Raw genomic sequence first — 27,017 nt, 5'->3', positions numbered from 1 at the left:
TGCTTTTCCCACCCCTAAGCCACAGACAGAAGAAAATCCCTGTAGAGCACAGCAGAAGCAAAAATAAGAAAAGAGATGGCAGGGGACTGGGATGAGGTGTGTTCCTGGAAGGGAGTGGGCACAACCAGAGCGGCTGCCGTCACAAGGTGATTATCCCAACACTGCTGAACATACTGGGGTGCCTGGGGGCACTGGATCCTAAAGCTTGTGTCGATGTTGTGGAGGTTTATGCTGGTTCACCGTCGGCAGCAGCCACAGACCATCCCTCTGAAATGAAAGCAGAAGTACAGCAGGCATGAATAAGGAACGACTGGCGAAAATGAGCTCTCTAACTAAATTAGCTAGTTCATTGTGAAAGGAGGGATGCTAACATGATGCAGCATCTCATAGATTTCAAAGAAGAAATTTGAGGCAATTGTTGTGCCTTTTCCGCTTCCAAGTTGGCATGAGCTGTCCCTGTTCGACAGAGGGCTCCCTGCCGCCTGCGGAATCAAAATGCTCGTGTCTTGGGATCACATTTAGCACGTCATGACCTCACTCGGTTTAGTTTCTTCCACTGTTCCTCTGACACAGTCACATTTCAGAGCCAGTTGTATCTGTAGCTAAAAACGAATGTGACTTGTCCTTTTCATATTTGCTATTATCTTGTTTGGACATCGTTACCTGAAGGATCTTCAGTTAATCCTCTGGATTGCTGATAAGAAACAAAAACAACACAGTGAGTGACAAACATATAACACACACCATTAAACAGTACGAAAGACTTAAAAACAGTTTTCTGATTTCATATTTCTATTTTTATATTCTCTGACAAGGCTTTTTTAAAAAAAAAACCAACTCACCTAGCACATTAATCATGTGCTAAAAAGCCTCTAAGAATCAAGCTAATTAAAAATAATTTGTGTTACTGAGCTATATTCTAATAAGGGAAAAAATAACTACTTCACTAACTGTATCTCATATCAGTAAAACTGCATGGTCTCAGTTCTACAGAGATCTGCATGCATGTATCCACTGAGATAATTCATTGCAAGAATGAAAACCAGTAGTAGTCCCAATGCACTCGATCCACTAAATACAGCTGAATTAATGTAGTATCAAAGTTGCAACACAATTTATGGCTAGTGAGATATAAAAACATTCAAACTTGGATTTCCTGCAGCAACTCTATTTGATCACTTGAAACAAAATATCGCTTTCTCATTGGAAATGAAAGTTCTTGAATGCAATACATTTCCATGTTTTAATGTGGAATACTACTTTGTGGAGAAGTTCTCACGCTTTTTGCCGTGTGCACCACCATGCCTTCTGTATTGTCAGTGAGAGTTTTGAAGTTTTAGGAAATTATGAATTCAGCAGAGTGCAAGCTGTGACACCACCTGCCTTGCACTACTTGTTTGGCATCACCATTCTTGAGCCAATACACAGAAGCAGCTTCTTCACCTTGCAATGGCATACATGTCCCACTGGGTATTTCACATCCAATCCTGTTCTGATCGAGACAGTCTCAAGAAAAGTATTAAAAATGTCTTTACTTGCCAAAAAATGTTTTTCTTAGCTTAGATTTAGTGATGAATCAGGAAAACACTTGTAATCACCTGTGAGCCGTCCTATGATTTTAATACTGTTGCAGACTGGAGTGAATTTATGAAGTTAATTCAGGAAAAGACAGTGCGAACCAAAAGAAGAAAGAGCAAGGATTATCTGCAGCCAGTGACACCCACCAGCACACAGGGATCTAACCATCTGCTCTAACTCAGCATTCACCTGAATCTGCAGCAAGACCTTTCCACAGTCACTGCTTTCACTAACAGTTAAATGTGCTACAGAAGAGCGGCTTCAGCTGAGTGTGAAAGCAGCACGTGGGAGAATGTTACCAGGCTCCTTACAAGATAACGGCTATTTTTTGTTGTTGTTTTCCAATGTACAACAAGATATTCTCTTCTTATCAGTATTATTTGGATAGTGAATAATAGAAACTTTTCTCATTCTGTACAGTGTTTTCTCTTATTGTTGTCCCCATTGTATTATCACCTCTACACATTACTTCTAAGACAGAATGACAAGGATTTTTACAGTAGTGATGAAGTCCTTATCACTGTCCCAAAGGTAAGAACTGCCCCTGCTGGGATATTTAGACTGTAAGACAGACAAGCATGTAGACCCTGGATTTCTAGGGAGCCATACACATGCCTTCAGCAGAGCACAAGCTCTTCAGGAACAGTACGTGGCTCCACAAAGAGGGAGAAACTGCCACAGCCAACACCATCCCTATGTAGGTGGACAGGAGAGAAGAGCCTGTTTTGGGAGGCAGGAGGGCAGGGTGGGCCCCATGAAGCTCTGTGTGCCTCGGTGGGCAGGACCTTCCCTGCTTGCTGAAGGAGAGGAAGGACAGCCGGTAAGCATGACCTTTCATCGCTGTCCCCTTCCCAGTCAGACTGGGAGCGGCCACCTCTGCCACCTATACCCCCATGAGAAGTATCCTTCCCTTGGCACTCAGTCCACCTCCGGTGGTGCAAACAAGCTGGAAACTGGCAATGCAGAAGAAGGCGCAGCCTGGAAGGGTGAAGAGTGTCCAATTCCTCCCCAGCACAGGGAAAGCATGAGGTTTTTAGGAAGATGTTCTCAGGCAGGGGACAAAGGAACAGCAAGCCTTGAACCATGACATACAGCTTTTAAGCATCCCTGGCAACACCTACATTTGTGTCTCGCAGAGGCCAAATGATTTTTGCTATATTCTTCGCTCGGATCAGCTTCAGACACTCACGGCAGGGTTCGCGTGTAGTGACGAGTTCAGCACTACACAGGTCTCTCTCAGAACTGAAAAAATACAGTATTGTCACAATTACAAACGAGGTGTGTTTGCAGAAGGAATTCTTGCCCTTGGAATCTAGAGTGGGTTCTTCTCTTTTTTTCTCTTCTATCACTGGCAAAGGGAGGTGAGTAAGGGATCTCCAGCCCACAACAAGCAGATACTTGCAGTACATACCGTTAGCTTGCCAACTTAGGAAATGGATCTACCTATTCTTTGCATACTCACAGCACCGTGAAGACAGACACTCTGGTTTATGAAATGAGTATCCAGGAATCCTTTCAGCACCAAGCCATAATCTCCTGAACATGAGAGCAGGTGACAGGAGAGCATTCAGTCAACACATTGCCCGCTAAGCACTTGTCAGAAGAGGGACCATCAGCCAAGGACATGCGCACAAGCATTTGCAACAGCACTGTCAGTCTGCAGAATAATTTGCCATAGGCAGGAAACTTCATGAAACTCAGTTTGTGTGTGCAAAGGAGGCAGTCTGAGTTGACCACCCAGCTGTGATGCCCTGCATTTCAAATGGCTAAGTGATACCAGAGCCCACACAGAAGCTATAGCTCTGCTACTGGCTACTCCTGTCTCCAGCACATGTGAAGACCTCCTGTCCATGAGAACTGGGCTTACATGAGGTCAGAGACCGGGGACTAGCAGGAACCTCTGAGACCGTCACATAAGTTCGCTGGGTGTATTAGAATATAAGATCACGTGGACCTAAATCTCTGTAAAGAACAATTGTACTCCATGCCTCGTAAGACTAAATTCCTTTCCATGCCATGTGACATTACTTCTCCTTTCTACGCTTTGGAAATTCCCATGGTAGATCAGTCAGACCACTATTTCTTCATTAATGAAGCACCCAACATCAAGACTTTTTTTCATCTAATTCCTTCAAAATATTTAATGAGTTCCTACCTCATAATAATCATAATAGCTTCTGCACATACAATTGCACGCTGGTCAAAATCATCATCTGCCTTCTTGCAAAATAAACTATTCATTGCCCCTTTTGGATATCCACTGTAGCCCAGGGCAACCTAGAAAGAAACAACACAGAAAGAAACAAAAGCTAATGTTGTTCTGGGACCTTTAGTTACTTACAGCCTAATCTAACTCCTAAAAGCTGCTAATAACTTCAGTGAGAGTCCTCATGTGATGCTGTTTGGTAACGTTTATGCAGATCTCCATTTCAGAACGACCGATTGTGGATCCTAATCATACACTTCTACGATATGTGAAGTTTCAGAAAATCATGACTATTTTTTTCCCCAAAAGGATAATTTGTCTTTGTTTCCAGAAATACATTTCCCTATGAACACGAAATACAATGCTTATAAAAAATCATCACAGAAAAAGTTGATTAGGAAGAAAAAAAATAACACAAAAGAGGCTGCTAAACAAGGTGTCACAAAAAAAGATTTGAAAAATGTTAGCTATGTTTTCTTAGTTGTGTCCATTTTGGAAACATATAAAATAAAACTAAGCGTGGAGTTTCAATATGATAATAGTAACAATGTCATCAGAGACATCAGCTCGTTACTTTAAACTTTAGCAAACATGGGACTTCACCTCTTCTAACTGCTGAATGTATATTAAATAATCCATCATCTTAATGTTCTGGGACAGAGTTAAGGAATATAAACTTTTTTTTTCCACAACAAGTTGTTTTATATTACTGCAACTCCACTAACTTCTTTTTCAAGAGAGTCCATATGAAGCAATTTACTGCCTCATTTACACGCATAAACAGAAGCCTAGTAAACTTAGAGTGCAATTCTTAGGACAGAAATGGGCTTTTGAAAACATTTCTCTGCCTGATAACTCATTACATAGCAATCTTACAAGCACTATTTGCATATGATAACAGATCACAGCTAGACACTTCTATAAGAAGAGCGCAGTTTCCTAGACCACGTAAGCCTTTACTTACAATGTTGTCTTCCTTGTAAATCACTGTCCCCACTCCATTATTATTGTCTGAGGATAAACAGCCAAACAATCACAGTTATAAATTCATACAACACCACGATACTACAACAAACCTGCTGGGCAAAAGGCATGACATTCTTAGTCACGCCTGCTGGTCCAGAGATGCAGAACACACCTGTTGGGACAAAAGCTGCTGTTCCTTGCTTGCCTACCTCCAGAAAACATTGAACCAGGTAAACTGCTGACGAGAAGGCTAACCAGATGTTAGGCTAATCAGTGCACTTACCTCCAATCCTCGCAGCTCTCTGTCTCCTGTAGTCCACCTCAGTTGCCCTATCTAGCACTCTTGTGTAGAAGTATCAAAACCATTGACCTTCCCCACTGCTGAGACTAGCATGCTTGCTGTCATTGCAGCTCAGGAGGAGTTTAAAAGCCGCTTTCTTTGCCTGAACAGCAGGTTCTGTTAGACCTTCCTCAAGGCACAGGCACATGCAATGACATCTACTGCCCAGGATGTCCCCCTTCCTCCTCCCTCCCCCAAGAGGAAAGAACCCCTAGAATGGTCTTTTGTGAGAAACGGAAAAGAAAAGTAGAAACTTTCCATCTTCTGGTGACCCAGGGGAGCTGATGCGGGCTTCATGCTGATGGCGACTCCTGAGACATGGCTGGTAGCCATAAGACTCCACTCTTCTATCAGTGAGCAACTGTTACAATGATTAAGAGCACTCAAACGCTGCAACGCCTTCTCTTCCATAAAGCAGCCCAATGCGTTTAGCTACCAGTAACAGAAGCATTGTGAAATAGTAGTAGGGATTTGGGATAAAGTGGGAAAACGCCTGCCGTGCTGCTGAGTGAACCCTATTCTCAACCTGCACAGTACAACTGAACGAAAAAACAGCCTAATATCTGCAGTGTCACTGACCACAGCCAGACAGACTAATGGACAACGTAAGAAAGTAACAGATAATTACCCCCAGTTTTGTTTTCAATTTACCTATCGTAGCAGTGCTTCTTCAGTTTTGCAAATCTTTAATGTAAAAATAGGAAAGCTCGCCAAAAAACAGTGTCGGAACTGACCGCCTGCCATTTGATACCATGGAGTAACTGGCCCCAACGAGAGCCTCCTGCAATCAGCCTTAGAAATCCCCACCTGGTGAGGAAGACAGGAGAAGCACGTTCCTCCTCTTCCACAAGTTTGTCTAGCAGTACAGAAAGAGCCCAACTAAATACCCCTGTGCTGTGTTTCTTTGGGTCTTACTCAGCCCTGGGGATCACACTGGAGCAACTCCCCCTTCAGAAAAGAGATCTCCATTTGGTAGTAATGATACACTCTGATTTTACTCAGAGAGATTTTTTGCCCACTTGGCACTACCTGCCTTCCTCAGATAACCTGAATATGTTTTATAAGACAATTATTCAACATTAATTAATTTTATAACACAGGAAATACCAGCGTGATACTAAAGTTGGCTAGATACACACAGTTTCATGAATTAGCTAACAGAACGTAACGTAATCAATTGAAGACTTTTTTCAGTGCATTAAATCTCCAGGAATATGGGTAACAACTATGTAGGATTTTTCTACGCTGTGTGAATTACTCAGCTAAATTTAGGAATATTAATTTACTTACCACTTCTGGATGCTAATAAATGACAGAGCTGTAATGCATGGGTGTATTTACAATTATTCTTTACAGTGGATTCCTTCTCTTCTAAGATCATTATTTCTTCATCTTTGCAACTTGCCAGAGTTTTAAAACAATCCTTTGCTGTAGTAAGATTTTCTTCTTTCTTTTTTCTTCTTTATAAACAACGTATTAGCTCTGGTAGGAAAATACAAAAGACAACGGAATTAAAGTTAATACTGAGTGTCCAGGTTCTTTAAATCTTCTGTACATTCAGGCAACGGCAGGTATTCTCACGCCCACTGTTGCTACAATAACGCAAACAGTAAATTATACTGTCGCTGGCTACAGCCCCCCTACAAGGCTGGTACACGCACTACACCGTCACAAATAAGAATCACAGAGTAACTTAGATTTTAAATGGACACCTGGAGGTTATCTAATCCCTCTCCCTGCTCAAAGCCAGGCCAAGTTCAAACTTAGATCAGATTATTGTTCTTACTTAGAAAACAGTTTTTGTTTTCTCCATCACAGAAGTAGTTGGAATAATCTTCTAGGTGATCACCCATGGGTTCAGCTGTTCTGAGGTTCAGTAACACCGACAGGGAATGTTTCGCTGAACGCAGGTCCACTCCTTCTGCCCCGGCGGATGTCTGCATGGGAACCAAAAATCCTTGTGCCGTTTTTTGGAAAAAGAACAGCCGCTTTGGGATTCTCTTACAACTTCTGAAACGACTGTAAACATGTATTTCTGTAAATTGCTCAAAGAAATAATAGCATTAAGCAAAGCAAGAGTGAGGCAAGTAGTATCAGTGATATCAACAGAGATCTATTACTGAATATCTGACCAAGAGCTAAAAGGATGAAGTGTGTGGGTTACTTTAATCCTTTAAGCAATCACCTGATGCATTCAAGCACCTTTTGACAATGGTAGACTAACTACCGGAGACAGCAGCTAGAAAAGTAATATGTTCAGGATACGCCTGCAGCTCTGGACACATGCCGTGGCCTATTTTCATTACAGCACCGAGTGAGAAAACAGCTATTTCACATTTGATTCTAACACAGAAGAAATTACCATGAATCTGAAAATGGAAAGTAATTCCAGTAAACATTACAATGATGTGATACATAGGAAAGGATGTTGTAAGAATAGAATGCTGATAATGATTTCAGAAAGACCTATATCAGCAAACTTAAGGAACTGTTCGAAAGTCTCTTGGAAAATTAACTTAGTAGAAGAGAAACAGGAGTAAAATACCCTGATGTAAAGGAAAAGTCAACAACATCTTTGAGACCACTTTGATTGTACTAACAGATCTTTATCAAAACCAGAATCAGAAAAAAAAAAACAAAAGGAAATAAAGGCAATCTGAAGAATGAGCACAAAGCAATTGTATAGCCTGTACAGATAAAATTAGAAAGACTAAATTACCGAAAAAATACAGATGCTTGCACTAGCAAGGGATACAAAAGGCAAAAAGAAAAGGGTATACATAAAATCACAGGAAGAAAACCAAAGGAGGCACGGTTACGTTACACAACAAGAAAGGAGAGCAACAAGAACACAGAAAAGACTGCACAGCAACAAGATGAAAGTAAAACCAAGCACAGCAAGATCCTGCTTTGGAAACAGAAACTGAACAAGCAAATAGATACAGAACAACCTGCTAGCCACAACAGTCAGGAGACTACTGTGAACTACAGTCCACCTGGCCAACAACACACCGTTACTACTGACCTCCAGGTACGCCAGATGTTTGCAGGGATTGCACAACTGTAGCTGCTACATCTGCAGGAGCGTCGCATCAGGTTTTCGTCCTGCTCCAAGAAAAACGCAAGCACAGTGGAGAATCTAGGGAAGGAACCTCAGAGGTTTAAAAAAACCCCACAAGAATCTAAGCAAAAGACTGAAGTTGATGTAAGAAGGTTGAGAAACTGCCCTGTAAAAGAGTTTAAAGATCAGGTTAGACAAATACCTGATAAAGATGATGTAGTTAGACTTGATCCTGCTTCACTGCAAGAAAACGGATTAGACTACTTCAGCCCATTTCTATGATCCCATTGATCCAGATTCAAAGCTGTTTGTTATTATTAGGTCCCGTATCAGGTCAACTGTTTATAAATTCAGCAATGTTTAAGAGGTAGTTCTTAGAGTTGCTAAAAGTGTAAGCATCACTGTTACTGTTATCTGTTAACTTGATCACCAGTAGTATTTAATCTATAGTTTTATAAACCATTCCCAGGTAACTTGGAGTAGGAAAAGCTTTCTACACAAGCAAAACAGTGTGTGGAGTTCAAGATAAAATATTTACTATTTTCATATTCACAACTAAAATTAAGCTAGGATGTATTTTAAGCGTGGAAATGAGAACACGAAGAAATGATAAAATGGGAGTTTCAGTTATTTCTTTCAGCAAAGCCCAATCACCCTTGGAGCATCTGGGACCAATTTGCTTTCGCTAAAGCACTGTCCAAACCCGAACGGCGCAGTCTGTCACTCTTGTCCTGTGGGGAAAGGACTAAGGAGCTCTGCCTCACAAGCTACCGCTGCTACAGCCGCCCTTAGCGCAGAGCAAGGTTTCTGTTTTCTCTTGCCTGCCAAATGTTGTCCCTAAGCTGATCCTCACGTGAGTGAGTTCACAGCCCGCAGCTCTGCTGAGATGCATCTGAGGAAGACTCACAACACTGAAAGTCTGGCACACAAAAGGCAGAGTTGCATGCTAGGTTTGCTACTACCTGAGCTATGCTCTCTTCTCATGATATAAATGGACAACGTATTTTAATACATTAAATTATAATAAGACATTTTAGTATCTTCAGAGACATCCACATGAAGAATTGTACTCCCTGAGTTAATAACGACCCCAAGGAGGAAACACACTACAACTGTCCGTGCTCTCTGGTACCATTCTAGCTATTGACCAGGCTGTCAATTGGAAAATATGAATATTCTTTTACCTGGGTGTTTCACCTGCTTTGTGCTGTTCCCAAAAGCAGTGACAGCTCTGGCTAAACGACTGAAACTATGTGCATCACCTGGATCATCACAGGAAAGATAGATGGAGGCCAACAACTGTCTCACAAAATTATTTATTATTCTAAGTCACAGGTAAACACGAAATAATATTCACAATATCCCTACATGTAGACAACTGAACATCGTTTTATCCCCATCTTTCAAGCAGGGAAAGCAAACACAAGACAGTACCACTGTTCAGTGGCAATCTCCTCCCGTTCTGTTATGGGGTTCATTAACAATTACAGCATCTTGGTATGCCTCACTGACATGATATAGTGAGGGGAAATGAAAAAAATGGTGTTAATTCATACTTAGGAATCCAGTATCTTTATGCAACTTTATCAGATTACAGAGAAAAACTTAACAGCGTTGATTATTACCAGCAACTTTTAAAACACAAGACTAGAACGGACCGCCTACTCACCAGATTCACTCCACTGCAAAAGCAGCAATCACACAACAGACGTTGATGTTGCAAACGTTTTGTTTGCTGGATGTCAAAAGGACAATTCTCAGTAAAACAAGCCGCAAAAATATTTCCTAGCAATGCTAGCCTGCTGCATACCTGGTCAGACGGGGCATGACACTCTGGAGACATCTCCATGTGACGAGCTAGAAACACACACAGATCTTTCTTTTCTAAGCATGTGCAGGGATGACTCTGAACGGGTCCAAATAAAGAGGTGATAATTAGCAGGCTTCAAATAGGTTCACGCTACGAAAAACACACTGTTGATTGCTGCACTTTTGGCAATACAGGGAAGGAAGGCAGAGTAGCTGGGTAAACAGAAATATAGAAGACCTCTTTGTTTATATACTGCACATACAGATTAACTGTCAGAAAAGACAGTGAGATGGGAAAGGTTTGTGCTCGTGCTGCCGAAGGAGCGCACCACTTCTTGCTAAGCACCACTGAGCTGGTTAACAGCCACAAAGCATAACCAGCACGCAAATAACAAATCTAATGAAGCCCACAGAAACTAATACTCAAAGGAAAGCTCCGGGCTGTGGTTAAACTCCTGCTGCTCACTGCATCTACAAAGAAACAGTCAAACTTCAGTTGTGATGTTTTGGTTTCGTACTGTTTCCTGAAGCTAAAGAGATGTCCTGTTTCAGTTGACTATACTGAGATGATTAACTGGAGCAAAGAGATACAAACCATCCTCCACATCCTCAGCTTCAGAAGGCCTCCTCGGGGGGCGGGGGGGGAAGTCTTCCTTTTAACTTACTTTTGAAGCAAAGCACTGTAGTAAAGAGAATGTACATGCATGTGTGTGTGTACATGTTTGTATGAATGTGTAACTTGAGATTATTCATGTTTTAAAAAAGAATAAATACGCTTCACCCTACATAAATGCAAACAAAACGTAAAGGAGAATGTGGTATCTTGTATTGATGATCCCCTTTATTTTTACCAGCACAATAAATCTTCAGAAAAACAAAAAACATTTATACCATCCATATTAAGTGTGCGACTACCAGTCCAATGACAAAGTACTTCACAGCACCTTTTCTTATAAAACACTGCTAGCGCAAGCATTAAGTATTTCCCACTGACAGATACTTCACTGGTTTAAGATTAGCTCACTGGTGCTTAATGGACTTTTCTTCTTCTTCTTCTTCTTTCATTATTTTCCACCGAAACCCAATTTTCTTCCATCGTGTTTATCCCCGACGTAACAGAACGATTCTGCATGTCACTTACCTGCAGGTCTGTTAGCAAGAAGTCTTCAATGATAACAGTTTTCAAGCGGCAAACCTAAAGCTTTTCTATCTTCCTTCTCTCCTGTGAGTCACAGCCATGAACACTCCACTTCGCTTCTGACACCACCTTGGACCCACCCTGCCAATACCTGTATGCCACGTGGAGGTGTCTGGTGAATGGGAGAAGCTGACCAGGTCAACTAGATGTCGAGCTATGACCGCTACACACACATAAACGCTCTCCCCCCAGCTTCAAGTGATGAATTACAAGATAGGTTTGTATCGGTACCGTTATTTAGCACTGCTCAGATCTCTAACGAAACATCTTCTCCGGGCTGTGTGAACTCAAGAGTAATTGGACAAGCTAAATAGCTCCTATTTCATAATGTGTATTCACCTCTGCAGTACACAGCCTGCCAGTACTTACCTACGTAACCCACATACAAACCAGGACTGCCCAAGATTGGAAGGGCTGGTTATAAAACGATGTAATTTCTCTAAATGACTTCAGACCATTTTCCATACTCTATCATGCTGTTCACACAGAATCACAGAATAGTAGGGGTTGGAAGGGACCTCTGTGGGTCACCCAGTCCAACCCTCCTGCCGAAGCAGGGTCACCTACAGCAAGCTGCACAGGACCTTGTCCAGGCGGGGCTGGAATATCTCCAGAGAAGGAGACTCCACAACCTCCCTGGGCAGCCTGTTCCAGGGCTCCGTCACCCTCAGAGGGAAGAAGTTCTTCCTCATGTTCAGACGGAACTTCCTGTGCTTCAGTCTGTGCCCATTGCCCCTTGTCCTGTCACTGGGCACCACTGAAAAGAGCTTGGCCCCATCCTCCTGACACCCACCCTTCAGATATTTGTAAGCATTTATTAGGTCCCCTCGCAGCCTTCTCTTCTTCAGGCTGAACAAGCCCAGTTCCCTCAACCTCTCCTCGTAGGGGAGATGTTCCACACCTTTTTGCCTTTTTTTTTTTTAACTTTTTTTTTTTTCCCCAACAGTTTTTCAACTGCTGTTGACGTCCTCCTGCTACGGCGCTTTGGGGAAGCACGGAAGCACACCAAGCATGTGGGATTTCCAAGGTTTTTTTTCCAGGATCTCGTACCACCCTCGCTCAGCCGAAGCAGACTCCTCGTTTTGCTTCACGGAGGCGGGAAGCCAGCCGAAAGGAGAAGCGAACAGGTCTGGAAATGGCTGGAGAAGCACCACCACGCAGGCTGCTACCCCTGGGAGCGGCCGCTCACCGAGGCGCCGGGTCACTGCCGAGCACCAGCCCTGCTCTGCCTCACCACCAGCGCAAACTGGGAGGAACGAGGAAGGCCGCGGGCAGGCGGAACACGTCCGAAGGCACCGAATGCCCTCTCCTACCGAATCCCGCCGCGACGGCGCTTCAAGCGGGCTCAGGCTTTTACAGCTCCTCAACTCCGGGGTCTGTCAGCTCGACAGCCGCAGTGTGACTGACTGGACCTGACGATCTGGGAGGCCTTTTCCACCCTCAGCGCTCCTGTGGCGATTCAGGCGGCCGGCAGCCGCCCCGCGCAAGGCCGAGGCGCGGTCCCCAACGCGAGCACTGCGGCCAGAGAGCGGCCTGAAACCCCGGTGTTCCGGTCGGGGAAGAGCCGGACGAGAAGCAAACCGACCGCCCCTTCACCACCACCTGGCCCAACACCGGCCCCGGGGGAAGAGGCGGTGCCCGCAGCCCCGCCCCGCTCCCAGCAGCCCCCGCGCAAGATGGCGGCGCCCGCGCTGTGGCGGCGCTGCGGGCGGGCAGCGGCCTCACGGTGCGGCCGGGGCCGGTCCCCGCCGCCGCCGCCGCTCCGCCGGCGGACCCACGAGCAGCCGCGGCGGGCCCGGGCGGCCGGGGGGCTGCTGGCGGCGCAGTGCGAGCGCGGCCTGTTCCAGGAGGTGTTCCCGGCGCAGAGCGCGGAGGAGCAGCTGCCGGCGCTGCTGGAGCCGGGCCGCCCGCCCCTCGCCGCCTACTGCGGCTTCGACCCGACGGCCGGCTCGCTGCACGTCGGGCACCTGCTGCCCGTCATGGCGCTGCTCCACTTCCAGCGCGCCGGACACGGCGTCCTGGCCGTGGTGGGCGGGGCGACGGCGCGGCTCGGGGACCCGAGCGGGCGGGAGCGCGCCCGGGAGCCGCTGGCGGAGGAGCGGGTGCGGGAGCAGGCGCGGGGGCTGCGGGCCGGCCTGGAGCGGCTCTTCCGCCACCACCGGGAGCTCTTCTGGGGGGCGGCGGCGGGCGGCGGGCGGCTGGGGCCGGCCTCGGTGCTGGACAACGCCGCCTGGCTGGGCCGGCAGCCGCTGCTGGGCTTCCTGAGCGGGGCGGGCGGGCGGCTGCGGATGGGCGCGCTGCTGAGCCGGGAGAGCTGCCAGGCGCGGCTGCGCAGCGCCGAGGGGATGAGCCTGGCCGAGTTCCTCTACCCGGCGCTGCAGGCCTACGATTTTCTCCACCTCCACCGGGAGCACGGCTGCCGCGTCCAAATCGGGGGTGCCGACCAGATGGGCAACATCATGTCCGGCTACGAGCTGGTCACCAGGTACGGCGGGGAGCGGCGGGACGGGGCTCGGCTCTGCCCCGGGGGTCGCCGGCCGCGGGCGCGTTTCGGCCGTGGTATCACAGAATGACGGTATGGTGAGGGTTGGAAGGGACCTCTGTGGGTCACCCAGTCCAACCCCCTGCCGAAGCAGGGTCACCCAGAGCAGGCTGCACAGGACCTTGTCCAGGCGGGGCTTGAATATCTCCAGAGAAGGAGACTCCACACCCTCCCTGGGCAGCCTGGGCCAGGGCTCTGTCACCCTCAGAGGGAAGAAGTTCTTCCTCCTGTTCAGCTGGAACTTCCTCTGCTTCAGTTTGTGCCCGTTGCCCCTTGTCCTGTCACTGGGCACCCCTGAAAAGAGTCTGGCTTCCGTGAGACGTTAACAAATTTGTAAGGAAAGGGGTGGGTTCTGGTTGTAGTGTTGGCGCTTGCCCCAGAACCGGAGCGGGGTGTGCTGGGACAAGATGGAGACAAGCCTGCTGCTGGCAAACGTGTTCTGGGGTGACCACACCGACGCAGAAGCCGTTCTGTGTTGGTGAAGAGGGCTGCTCCTCTGCTCCTGGAAACAAAACGAAACCTGCTGCCACCGAGCCTTCGCTTCCACAGCAGATCTGGGGGGAGCCTTCCAAACCCCCCCGAAGTGTAGAGGCAGGAGAGCGGGTACGTGGCGGTACTGGCGCTTCAGCAGGTGCTTGGCTCTGGCAGGGAGTTCAGGAGTCGGCACACAAGGAGAGGCTGACAGGTGTCCCAGCCACACAGGCAGCTTCCCTTGGTGCCCAGAGCAGGAAACACCACGTACAGGACACCCGAATTTGCTAGTGGTGTTGCTCATGGAACTACTAATTTAAAGTGTGTGAACTTCTTACATATGAAAGAAATATTTAATTTCAAGGGGTTTTTTTTTCCCCTAAAGTACTCTTCACAAAACAGTATCCCGGCATCTTTTGCCCCTCACCACCCTGTCTTATGTGACTGCCTTATATCCAGGATAGAATCTTACAGAATGCTTAGATTTTTGTCAACTTTACCCAGATGTGATTTTTTTTTTTTTTTTTTTTTTAACATGCAGTGACTCTTCTCTTTCTCAGGACGACAGGAACAGATGTGTTTGGAATTACTGTACCTCTTATTACCAGTACTACTGGAGATAAACTTGGCAAGACCGCTGGCAATGCAGTTTGGCTAAACAGAGATAAGACTTCTCCGTTTGAGCTATATCAGTTTTTCGTCAGACAACAAGATAACGTAGTTGAAAAGTAAGTAGTTTTTCTTCATCTTGCTTTTTGTCATTGTTTCTAGAACCTCATCCTAACTGTTCTCTCTGTTTTGTGTGGATATGTACACCCTCTCCTTGTAGAACTATATGTTAATTATAACTGTACATTCATTAAATAAACAGGCGTGACTGGTTCGTAAGCATACAGAATAGCGGAACCTGTCTCCGTATGCTGACGTAGGCATCATAAAATTAGAACATGGGTGACCAAACAAGGCGAGCACAACGCATTTTCTTCTGCCAGTGGGGTGGCTGTCTTACGAGCGATGTTAGTTGCAGTACCGTAACATCACAGTGTCAAATGACATCTCTCCTCCTGAGTAATAAGCAGCTGCAGTTTAATAGATCTCAATTACTACAAGTTTTTACCTAGTATGAGATATCCAGAAACACCGCATTCTGATTGCAAGAACCTACTTAACTGGTTATAAAGTAACACAAAGTTCAGCTTCTAGAACTGCATCACATTAAAAACTGCATATCCCTAAGCAAACTGAAATAGTGCCTTGTTAGGAAAAAGCCAAGAAATTCCTATTTATGATTGAATTAACTGTCTAGATTAGTGGTCTCCAGATTTTTTTGATCATATGCCCCTGTCAGTAAAAAAAAAATTCTGAGCATGCACTCGCCATACATGTGTATTTATTTATAGATTATATAAATGTACTACTGAAGTTTTAAAATCTTCTTCCCATACCCCATGGATCATCTTGTGTGCCTCCTGGGGTGCTGGCACCCCACTTCAGAGACAGCGGTCTGGCTAGAAACATGCCTAGGAGACAGTTACACTGTCAACTACTGCTTAAAGCTGTCACACGTACAAAGATGAAAGTCTGAATAACCATTACTTAGGGTAGAGCAATTGCAATGAGCAAAACATGGCTTTGGATTCATTGTGCTACCTCTGAATCCACGTCAACCACACATTGCTCATACTCTTACTGACCGGTGTAAAAATATTAAAATCACGTAGTCAGAACACGAAAGGGTAGCGAAAATAGGAGAAACACCATTTGACGGGTTGCCTTCATTGTCAGCTGGCCTCCATGCTGGTGTGACAGTGACATGGCTGAAAATAAACAGCCGATAGCTTTATTCAGGGCATTATGTGAATTTAAATAAGTTACTGTATGTTCTGTTTTAAATCTGCTTTTCTTTAATATCACTGTCAAATCTAGGTCTTCATAAGCCTCAGAAAGGTACTTCCCTTTCACATTGTGACCTGTCTCATAACTCAGTTACCTCTCTCAAAAGTTTATGCCCTGATATTTCGAATTTAGGTTCTGCATCCATACTTTCCAGACTGGTAAGAAGAGTATCCATTAAAACATGTCATGCGTTCAGACTTTGTAGTAGTAAAGGTACCTTTTTTTTAATACACTGCGTTTCATTCTGCTGCAAACCCATTAAAATGGACTATGCTTAGATACGCACCTTTAAATTCTTGATTATCCTAAATAATCCTCCTGTTGAGCTACTCGCTCGTCAATACATAGCGTACTTCTGTCCCGTGATCACCACAGAATGGCAGTGGTATTTTGCACTAGCATGTTGTGCATCTACTAAGAATGTAATATAAAACCTTGGTAGTTGACACACAATTGCAGTAGATCCTGCAAAGGAAATGCTTCAAGAGAAAACCAAGTTGTTGATTGCAATACGAGCTTTGTGAAAGCATTTGATGCTATCTTACATCTGAAGACACTACCCTAGGTGGAATATTAAAGAAAACATCAGTTATCCTGGTAAGCTTGAAGCATGTGGGCAAAACTAAAGAGTTGTTTGAAAGGACAGAATATCTGTAATACGGATTTCTTAAATGTACTAAGAATTGTTTCAGTGTAGTTAATGAAGTTTGAATGACAAAGGCAGGAAATCTGTAATGATGGCTATATAGACAAAATATTTTTTTTCCCTGCTCATAGATACCTGAAACTCTTCACTTTTCTTCCTCTTGAGGAGATTGACCACATCATGGAAATGCATGCTAAAGAACCTGAAAAATGGGGCCCTCAGAAACGACTTGCTGCAGAAGTAACCAAGCTTGTTCACGGTAGAGAGGGGCTAGAATCTGCTAAGAGGTAAAGTTGGATTTGTCAGGCAGTTTTCTTTTAAGATTTATTCAATGGTAATTATCCATAGCTTTTCAGGGATTATTTTCATGTAGTTGGTTGTTGCTCAGCTGTTAAAAGAGGAAAATGTAGTAATTCTGTAGACTTAAAAATACATTAACTACGTAAAAAAATTGCAGTGCAGTGGGTTATGATAAAAAAGGGACTTGGGGTGTACTTCAAGTACTTCTGTTACTGCGTGGACCCTCAGAAGTCGGGGAGGGGAATCTGTCAGTTAAGTGGCACTTTGTGTGAAGGTGAGACTAGTGCTGTATTCTGAATGCTCTTTGTTCTCACAGGTGTACTAAGGCCCTTTATTACAACAGCGTGGAGGCGTTGGAAGCTATGTCTGACCAAGAGTTACAAGAACTTTTTAGACAAGCTCCTTCAGCTGAATTGATGCTTGAACCTGGAATGAACGTTCTTGACTTGTGTCGCCAAGCAAATGCCATTCCAGATGGACCTAGTGGGTACGTTGCCACCTGTGCTCTTCGGTAATGCCTCACAGAAACGAGCTGTAATGGTACGTTGCCAGAAGTTAAACGATTGGGACAGCCAAATTAAGTACAATCAGGCTAGCAATCTACATCCCAGCATTAAAGAAGAGGGGAGCAGGCGGCCTCATTCCACTTTGAAGTGAATGAGTAGGATAATGTAAAATCTACACCGGCTGAAGGGACAGGCTAAGGCAACAGCCTAAGTTTCCTTACACCTCTCAGAAGGAATGGGAGTGGTAGAGGCTAAGGTTAATTTCAGTCACTCTTGACCCTGACTGAAAATAAAATACAAGAGAATTAAGAATTACTCAATTATAGATCCAACCAAAAAACCTTTAACTGAACTTTCAATACTTAACAGCAATAAATAGCAGCTTCTTGCAATTACCAGTTTTTGTTTTTGTTTTCAAGGTACCAGAAAATTACAGATGGTGGAGTTTCAATAAATGGGATTCGAGTAACTAATCCTGAGACTGTTCTTGTTCTCGGACAGCATATTCTCAAGAATGGAGTATCACTGCTTAGGATTGGAAAGAAAAATTACTACATTATAAAATGGCTGCAGTTGTGACAACAGAACTTCTCCCTAAAATGATGTATCATTTTGACTGTTGCTCGAAGATGTACTTGAAGATGTTTCTATACTGTGCGTTACTACGCAGCTTACAGACTGCCTGATACCCTAGTTGCACTCTCAAAATACACCAACAGAGTTCAAATGAAGGCAGCTAAGTTATACCACTGAAGAGATTTTTAGATGCTCTGCCTTATTCAAAGAACCATTCATAAGAGGATATGCACAAGAAGATTTCAAAGTCCAAAGATGGAGATGCTCTTCCCCTCCTTTATGAACCTCCTGTGTTGTAGGAGGAGAACAGTGTTCAGGTACTCTGCAGCATAATCCACGGCAAGATGAGCAAAAGCATACTCAAATACTTACAGAGGATGTATGCTGCTGTGCAGTTTGACTTCATCCTAACAGAGAAACCTGCACAAGTGGGTAAGGACAACCAGCCTACAATGAGCATTTTTTTTTTTCTGAACAGGTTTGCTTTGAAGGAAGCTGCAGAAGATTCATAATAAATGAGTAGAATGATTAAGCCCTAATATGTAAGCTTCTTATTAGTTACGTATGGGGGCACATTGCAGAAGAGTTTTCATGTGGTAATACAGGGCACATTCACTTTCTTAGAGCTAAGAGAGTATAGAGCCTTTCAAAGCTGACATCAGCCTGATGAATCCCTTTTATGCCTTCTGGGTGCTTAGTGTGACTTACAGCATGGGTGACACTCATTCTGCTGCTTCAGTCCTGTGAATTACGTGGATGCATCTGTGCCATCTGGCATCTCTGTAGAAGGTAGATCCTGGCACTGGGTCTGTGGGCTCTACAGTAGCAAGACAGTGTATTTTACCAGACGATTTGAAGCATGTACATGAAAGCTTTTTTAATTTTAGGTGCCTAGGAGTTGTGGGTGAACAGCAGCACAAAGGTACCTGGACCAGGACATGTGAGGGAAGCTCTAGGGCTTTTGCAATTAAAAAAGTCAGACCCTTCATACAGGCCAACGTGCAAAAGCTGCACTTCAGGAAACAGCAGAAAGTGATCCTGCTGCTTATGGCCTAGCCAGCATTTTCTTGTAAAGACAGCATGAAAGTAAGAACGTACTTCAAGAGGCAGAACAACATCATTATATTTACAGGTAGTATTGCTTTATTGCTCTAAAACACCACCAGCTCTTTTTAGTACTAGCCACTACAGCTGCTTACACACCTGGAATCAAATAAACACGGAGTACAAAGCCTTAATGAAGTCCCTTCTGGTGGTGGGTTTGGGATTGGGGTGCTTAGGCAATATAGGTGCTACAGTACTTACAGCCAAGTCACCTGAACAACAACAAAACCCACAGATGGTTACCACAATTATGTGTAGTACAAGCCCACATTTGAATTACTTAGAACTGATTCATTTAGAATACAGTAATGGAGGGGGCTGACTCAGAACTTTTTTTTATGAAGAGACCCTCCCCACCCCAGTGCAAATACTTATGAAACCCTCAGTCTGATTTATGAGGTGATTGATTGATTGTTTTGGGCCTTGGCTGCAGTGTTGTTTTCAAAGTTTAGGGTAATCCTCACTCTTGGGCCACAGAGAATCATCTCCTAGCCCATGAAGCTCCTAGACAATCCAGTTTGGCAGTCACAGCAGCCAGAAGGGAGAGGCCTTAATCTTAGCTACCTTAAGGTGGTAACTCATCACCATCTCTGATGTCGTTAGAATGTCATGTTGTTTAAGCTGGTTTAAAACCATCCAGCCTCTGACAAGAATGGGAAAATTATAAGAAATATTAGTCAGTCTCAGGAATCTAGATATTCTATAGCTGGGTGGGGACTTTCTGTTGGTTTTTTAGGTGGTAGGTTTTTTGGGGTTTTTTCCTAACTGGATGCGATCAGCTTGATGTTGGCTTTATTTGCACTGTCAATCAAGATTCCAACAGTAATAATTTATAGTGGCTTGTTGCTTATACATCACAGTTTCTTCATATTGTTAAACTCATATGGTAGCACTTTCACACCACATGGAGTTATTAGTATTAATTTCTAGATCATGGAATCATTAAAGTTGGAAAAGCTCTCTAAGATCATCAAGTCCAATCGTCAACCCAACACCACCATGTCTGATAAACCATGTCCCGAAGTGCCGTATCTACGCCTTTTTCAAACACCTTCAGAGATGGCAACTCCACCATTTCCTGGGCAGCCTGGTCCAATGCTGCTTATCTGCCTGATAATAAGATCTCTCCCTCTATCCTAATCTCTGTTATACAAAGAAAAATTAAAAAGTAGCTGAGTCATTCCAACCTTAACAAAAAGCTGTACCTGACCTTTTCACTCTAAGGACCAGTTTCTGTTACCTGTTACTTTGCCTCAAGCTGCAGTAATGATCAGCGCTGTCCTACGGAAAGCATGTGGAAGAAGAACAACAACTCTGACATGAAAAGGGCAGAAGAAGGGAAGGGAAAGTTTAAGTTCACCCATTTAATATAGCCACCTTGTTCCTTAAATGGCAGAAGCATTACAGCAATACAGGAATGTGCACCTGGGAACAAAACAGACCAGTACACACCCATGTCAGCCTCCACAGAAAAACAACAGATCAGATTTGACAGTTACCTTCTGGTTGCACAAAATAAAACTCCTAGAAGCAGAGTAAGTCACGTTTCGTATCTGATCGCTTTCCTGCCTTTTTTCTTTCATCTCCAAAGGGTGCAGCTATACATATATCCACAAGTTCCAGCTTTTTTTTTTTTTTTTAAAGCATTAGTACCCACTTTGACCAAGTATTAAAAGGATTTTATTTATTTTTACAAATACAAAATTTTAAAAAGGGAATTCTTTGCATACAAGATTTCTGGTAAGATCCATAAACTCCAAGAAATTTAGTCCGTGCTTCCTTTGACCACCTCCTAGCAATCCAAACCCTTCCCTGACTCTTTCCAAAGAAACAGCTGGACACAACCTCTACTTTTCATGACTGTATAGGGTATCACAACTGAGCGTCTGAACACTTGGGCTGAGAATCAAGGATGACCAAAAAAATCGAATATTCTCTCTTAGCCTGGTCGCGTTTCTCATATACCCCAAAACATGTATGCTCAGGTAATCAGAGACATAGCTTGTTCAAATGTCACCAAGCAGTAACTAATATTAAAGTATTTAACATGTCTACAAATATGTGATTTGGAAGTGCAATAAGAAAAGTAATTATTTGGGCCAGATATTAAAAAAAAAAACCAACAAAAACCATTTGGACAGCATCTAGGGACAGCAAAAACCAAAGGACTTGAATTTAACATTACTGTGGCAGGTAGCAATGAAGGGGTAAAGGGTGAAAGGGCATGCAGCAAGTAAATGAAAAGGGAGCTATGGGAGCATGAAAGCACCTTCACTAGTTTCAACAGTGTCACTGGGCATAAAACCATATTCAGGTGGTCTACTTTGTCTTTCTCTTAAACTTTGAAGTATAATCATCTAGCGCTCACCTCAAAGCACAGAGTTTAAATGGCAACAAGTTAAAAAGCAGATGCATTTGAGATCTTCAGTATCTACAGAAAACACCAGCTAGCAATTGCTCTCACAGCTAAAGGATTTAACTGTGGGGAAGAAAAAAAAAAAAAAGAGTTACCAACAGGGGCACAAGAGACTGGCAAGTTGTTTACCTTGCTGTGTTCCATAAAGCAGGGACCTGAGTTTGCAATATCCAGTCTGGCATCTTTCAAAATCAATCCTTCATACAGCATAGGGTAAAGGCAAGTCTTAGGTCAGTTTTGTTGTGCTGACCTCCAGAATACAGTCTGAAGCACACAGATGCCTCCCTTACCCATCTAGTCCACTGAGAGAAATTTGAAGCTGACTAGTAAAAAACCCAAGTAATTTATTGACAAACTCTGTTCACATAGGGATACTATGTTTTATTTGCATTAGTACCACACATAGCTCAGGTATTAATGTCAAACATTTACTAATCTAAACTTAGCTACAGCGGTTATCCTCCCCCATGATTGTGTGTTTCACTGGATAGCAAGTTATTTTAAGGTAGCTGAAATTTGTGCATTGATGACGAAAGTATTTCTAGTTTAAATTAAATAAGGTGAACTAGAAGACATTTGTAAACCATCAGTCTAATCTGGGAATGTTCAGTTGCTGCCCCCATTAGGCTTTTTTCCATAGCTTCCCCATGATTTCTTTTAATGGTGGCAGTAACATTAGTGTTTTAATTATTTTACTTCGATTCCAGAGAACAGATTGTTTAAAAACCACTGATAGCCACTAGCACCCTATCTACACTATTACTTACGCAACTATACAGGAACTAACAATGCAGAATTGAAGGAGGGCAAACATCCAGGCTGTACAAATTTAGGTAGTTACACTGTTAACTTGTAAGAGCATGTAAGTCCTGCTACCTGAACTACAAGTCAGTTCAAAACTTTACTTCTGGGATAATTAATGTTGTGTATCATCTGTTTATTTAATAACAAGATTGTTACAGCATGGATTTTTAAAGACTTGCATTAAGGATTACAAATCAAGTTCATTTCTTGGCACTCAAACATTACCAAATCAAGAATTTCTGTGAAACTTAAACAAAAGCAGTAATAACATTTCAAAAAATAAATTAACACTGTGGAAATTTCACATGACATTACAGAGCCAGTTATCACTTGCAGGAATTTCTTAAATAAATGGAATTCATTTCCTTTATGCAGCATTTCAAAACTTTACAAGTCAGAATACTTCTTCACAAGAGACTGTTGACTGAACTTTGGGAGTTAAAGCTTAGGTAGCAGTTCACCTATGGACGGATCTACCTTGTTGAAAACATATTTCTTAGATGTTGAAAATAAAAGGGACAGAGGTGTCGAGTGAATTCCAACCAGAAATGTAATGATTTTGACAAAACTATTAACAGCTTTCACTGTTCACCAAAATTGATTTGAAAGTGGCTTGCACTTCACTGCAGTCACATTTCTTAAATCTGAGAACTACCGTCCCTGGATACAGTGCAAGAAATTAAAATTACTTCTTTTGTATTCATTACATGTAATTCATACATCATGACATTTAGGTTGTTTAAAACTACAGAATATGTATTTCTGTGTTCTGCATGAACTATTTCAGATCATGCATAAAAGTATCCAAAAGTTGCATCTGTTAAACGTAACTCCTTGTGCTTATATTGGTGCCAAACTGAAGATCACCATGAGAAAAATACATTTTTAAACAGACCTTCTTGTAAACTGAGGTCTTAAATTTTCTTCAGCAGCTTACAAAAAGAATTCCATTTCTGTTAAGTGATGAAATGGGGAGGGAACTCAATATGGTAATAAAAACTTCACTGTATTGGCCCAATATCTTCAAAGCAAGCCACTGATGTTAACAGCAGTGTCCTATTTTTCATGCAAGTTGTGTTAAAACATACAAAATATGAGCAACACCATAGTAAACATTTTTACATTATTCGAAAAAGTGAATCTGCTTGAAAAGTACATGCAAGTGTGCTGGCTGGTGTTTAAATAAATTTTTTATTCATAAAAATTAAAATTTTTACTTTTTAAAGGCCAGTGTGATCAATATTTATCTCTATGAATTATAATCAGAAGAAAATAATTCATCAACTTAATTTCCAACCTAAAATTCCCACATTTTAGGATTGTCCTCAAAAAAAGAAAAAAAATAAAAAAAGCTACTTACAGCACAGTAAAATTTCTTCAAAAGTAACTGTAACCTCTGGTACAAATATTCCAGTCCCACAGACTTTCTTTCATACTGTCATACATTCCAAAATTTGGAAGAAGTTGTGGGCATCGCCTTCTCCCTGGCCAACTCGATCTGTTTTTAAAAGAAACACTTACTATCCTGTAACAGTTTTGAAATCCGTTTTTATTTTTCGGTTCTGCCAGAACAAATTTATTATTGGATGGTCCAGGGGCTTGGTCCCAGGGGGGAGGAAGGAGGAGGTGTTTCTGTACCTGATTATGATCCCCAACATTCATACACAAGCTCCAGTGCACATGAATAACTTTGCACCCACTTTTTAGTAGACTGTTACTGTTCACAAGCTCCAGGCTAACTCTTCCTACATGATACTCCAAGTGAAGTTCAAAGTTTCGTCTGCAGTTTTAACATTTGGGGAAAATAAATGGGGACACGCACACATAGTAATACGGTAGACATCTCTACTGTGCTATAAAATCGATACCTCCATCTGTCATAGTGCATGCAATATATTCATGAAAGAAAATACTCGGTGCTCTCTTCTCTTCACAGTATTTAAACTTCTATTGTAAAAGCAGCTTAAAACTATGCCACAAGACTACACCGTCCATCTTAACCACAGGCAACCTGTTTAGCAAGTCAGGCACTGGAACTTTAATGTTTTTTCCCAAGTTCAGATGAGACTGTCACTGAGACAGTAGACTTGGTCTGCTTTAATTTGCACCAGAAAGCTGGTAAGGAAACATTTAGAGCCATTTATTATGTGGATTAAATATGACTTATTTTGCAAAATACAGCATATTTTTCTGTTTGCAAATCAAACCAACTGTCTTTACATGAGCAGATTTACACAGTTGCAGTACACAGATAAGAGTTCATAAATAAAAATTCTACTCCGTATACCATGCCTAGCAATTTTCAAGTCAATGTAACCTCCAATGCATATAAATAGTGTGGGGCTTGTACAATCTTCACCAAAGATGTGTCTCACGAATCTCTGCGATGATCTGACTGGCTCGCTGCAGGGCCTGCACACAGAAAGACAGAAAAGCCAAAGTCACTTAGATTTTATGAAGAGATTTCTCAGAGAGATAACAGCAGCAGTCTAGGAAGTGTCATCTTAAAATAAAATGAAAGCAAACCATTTTCATTACAAAATGAGCGGTAACAACCTGCAACAACATTTGATTAACAACTCTGAAGCCTTCCATCTGCAAAAGATTATGCAAGTGGAAAATACTACAAAGCAAAAGGTAGTGGTAAAACTTAGCATACGTGTCATTAAATAATTTCTTTAGAGAGATTAAGAATTAAAAATTATTTGAAAACTGAACTTACAATTACAACAAAAAGAGCTTGTTGTCATTGTTTTAAGCCACTTTTACATACTCGGTGTTCCCAGTAACACCTATGTTTGTCTTAAAATTTTGTATTTATAAATAAATTCTCAAGAAGGACAGACTTTCTCACCACACACGGTTTTAATGATTTAAACCTTCCTCAAAATAAAAGGAAAACTGCACCTATTGTATATCACTTCTGGCATTCTGATGCATTCATTACAGTCTAGCCTGCTAAACTTGGCAAATTCAAAAGCTCAGAATACCAACTAACACTAACATTATTTAAAGTATTACTCCAATTTGGGGAAATCTGAGCTACAACTTTAGCATTAGAGAGTTTATAGTTTAAAAAGCTGTTAACAGACAGTTCCCCTCACTCGAATGTTCATTGTGTAATAGCAAAGATTAAACTTGCTGCAGGTGGTCTTGGACAAGCAGTATCTCAGGGTATCCAATCTCTCAAACACGCACTGGCTGACCACACTGCACGTGAGAGAGAAGCACCTCTTGCTACGACTTCAGTGAGCTGAACTGGCAGAGGGACTCTTTTCTATGCAGTTCAACGCAAAGCAGAGTATTATCTACGTAATACTTTCTGGGCACATACTGCTTTTAATTCCTCTAGCAGAGAGAAGTAACACACAGACACTCTAAAAACGCAGCAAAGGAAAAAGGCAGGCAAGTCTTGCAAAAAAATCTCACTTTTATATGGTTTTGATTTAATTAACTGCTCCCATGAGCTCCTGATCTTTTTAGTACCTTTAGCATGTCAGCTGCCTCTTTTCTGCGCTGTGCCATGTCCTCAGATTCCGTCAGAAGGTCATCCAGCAACAAGGATTTATACAGCTGGCCCACCAGCTCACTCTGGAGAGTGTCTTTCACGTGGTTCACCAGAAAATGCATCACTGCCTTTGGCACACTGCAATCACAGAAAAATTGTTTCTTTAGAAGTATTCAAAACCAGGTCTGCTCTAGATTGAAGAACCCACAGTGTGAGCCAGCAGCTACACACAACCTTGGGTCAAACTACCAGGAATCTACCACTACTATAAATAAAAACTCTCTCTCAAGTAAATGCAGTATCTTGTGCAATTTAAAAGCTGTTGAATTTCTTCCAAATAGGATGGCTGCATTGGAAAGAACATGAATATATACAGTGGGGAAAATATTTACATGAGTATTGACAAAATCACATCATCACACCAACACATTACCAGGATCTGGGGATATAAACAGAGGATCAAAAACTGAATTAGTACACCTCATGTTACTTCATCAGAGTGACAATAAAAATACTGATGGTTGTTGTTCCCGACTGAGAAATAAAATATGTTGGTTGAGACAACCTCGTTGGTTGATTCTCAGCAGCAGCATTTTGCTACTAGAGTAGACTGGGGGTTGACATATAATCCATACTAACTCACTGAGTAGTGACCACATCACTCTTGTCATGTGCCCATAGCCCTAGATCTAAATCAAAATAATTTTCATGGGCAGATCAAGAGTTTTTGCTCAAAGTGCTGCAATTGTCATTGTAGAATTAACTGGACAAGGACCACACAAGTCTAAACAGCTAGACCCAAGATCAACCAAGATCTGTCAACATATCTCAGCTTTTGAAATCATACTCCCAAGTTTGGCTGGGAATTTTCTCATGCTTTATGGTTCTTTACTAGCCAGTTGTGGGAAGACTTCTGGGACATCATGATGAGACCATACAGATCTGTTAGTACTCAATTAATTCAGTTTACACCCTGTTTTCAAGCCAATACATTGGAAGTCCTACCAAAAGAAGAGCTTAAGAGAGACGCCTAGAATATTTTGGAAGTCACCTGGCTAAGAGTGAAAGGAACCCAAAACTCAGGTTCAAA

The 27,017-nt window shown here is 42.7% G+C and overlaps 2 protein-coding genes across 5 annotated transcripts in view; one reads left to right on the top strand and one right to left on the bottom strand.

Annotated features, from left to right (window-relative positions):
- The first annotated feature begins 12,819 nt into the window (after positions 1-12,819).
- Positions 12,820-18,627, top strand: YARS2 (tyrosyl-tRNA synthetase 2). The gene is made up of 5 exons (XM_075429257.1): positions 12,820-13,643; positions 14,732-14,899; positions 16,845-17,000; positions 17,330-17,500; positions 17,939-18,627. Exons 1-5 carry the CDS (start codon positions 12,835-12,837, stop codon positions 18,096-18,098), a joined length of 1,464 nt encoding a protein of 487 aa, XP_075285372.1. The 5' UTR covers positions 12,820-12,834; the 3' UTR covers positions 18,099-18,627.
- A 3,904-nt stretch (positions 18,628-22,531) lies between these two features.
- Positions 22,532-27,017, bottom strand: part of DNM1L (dynamin 1 like) — a 41,624-nt gene continuing 37,138 nt past the window's right edge. For all 4 annotated transcript variants that reach the window (XM_075429253.1, XM_075429255.1, XM_075429254.1 and 1 more), the window contains 2 exons: positions 25,906-26,065; positions 22,532-24,831 (listed from right to left, as the gene is read on the bottom strand). In XM_075429253.1, coding sequence (XP_075285368.1) covers positions 24,775-24,831; positions 25,906-26,065 — 217 coding nt within the window. In that variant the 3' untranslated portion in view covers positions 22,532-24,774. The remainder of the gene's footprint in view (positions 24,832-25,905; positions 26,066-27,017) is intronic.

This window comes from Opisthocomus hoazin, chromosome 8 (assembly GCF_030867145.1).
Source record: "Opisthocomus hoazin isolate bOpiHoa1 chromosome 8, bOpiHoa1.hap1, whole genome shotgun sequence".
Classification (NCBI taxonomy): domain Eukaryota; kingdom Metazoa; phylum Chordata; class Aves; order Opisthocomiformes; family Opisthocomidae; genus Opisthocomus; species Opisthocomus hoazin.
The sequence above is the reverse complement of the archived record's forward strand: the minus strand, read 5'-3'. Positions and strand labels throughout refer to the sequence as shown.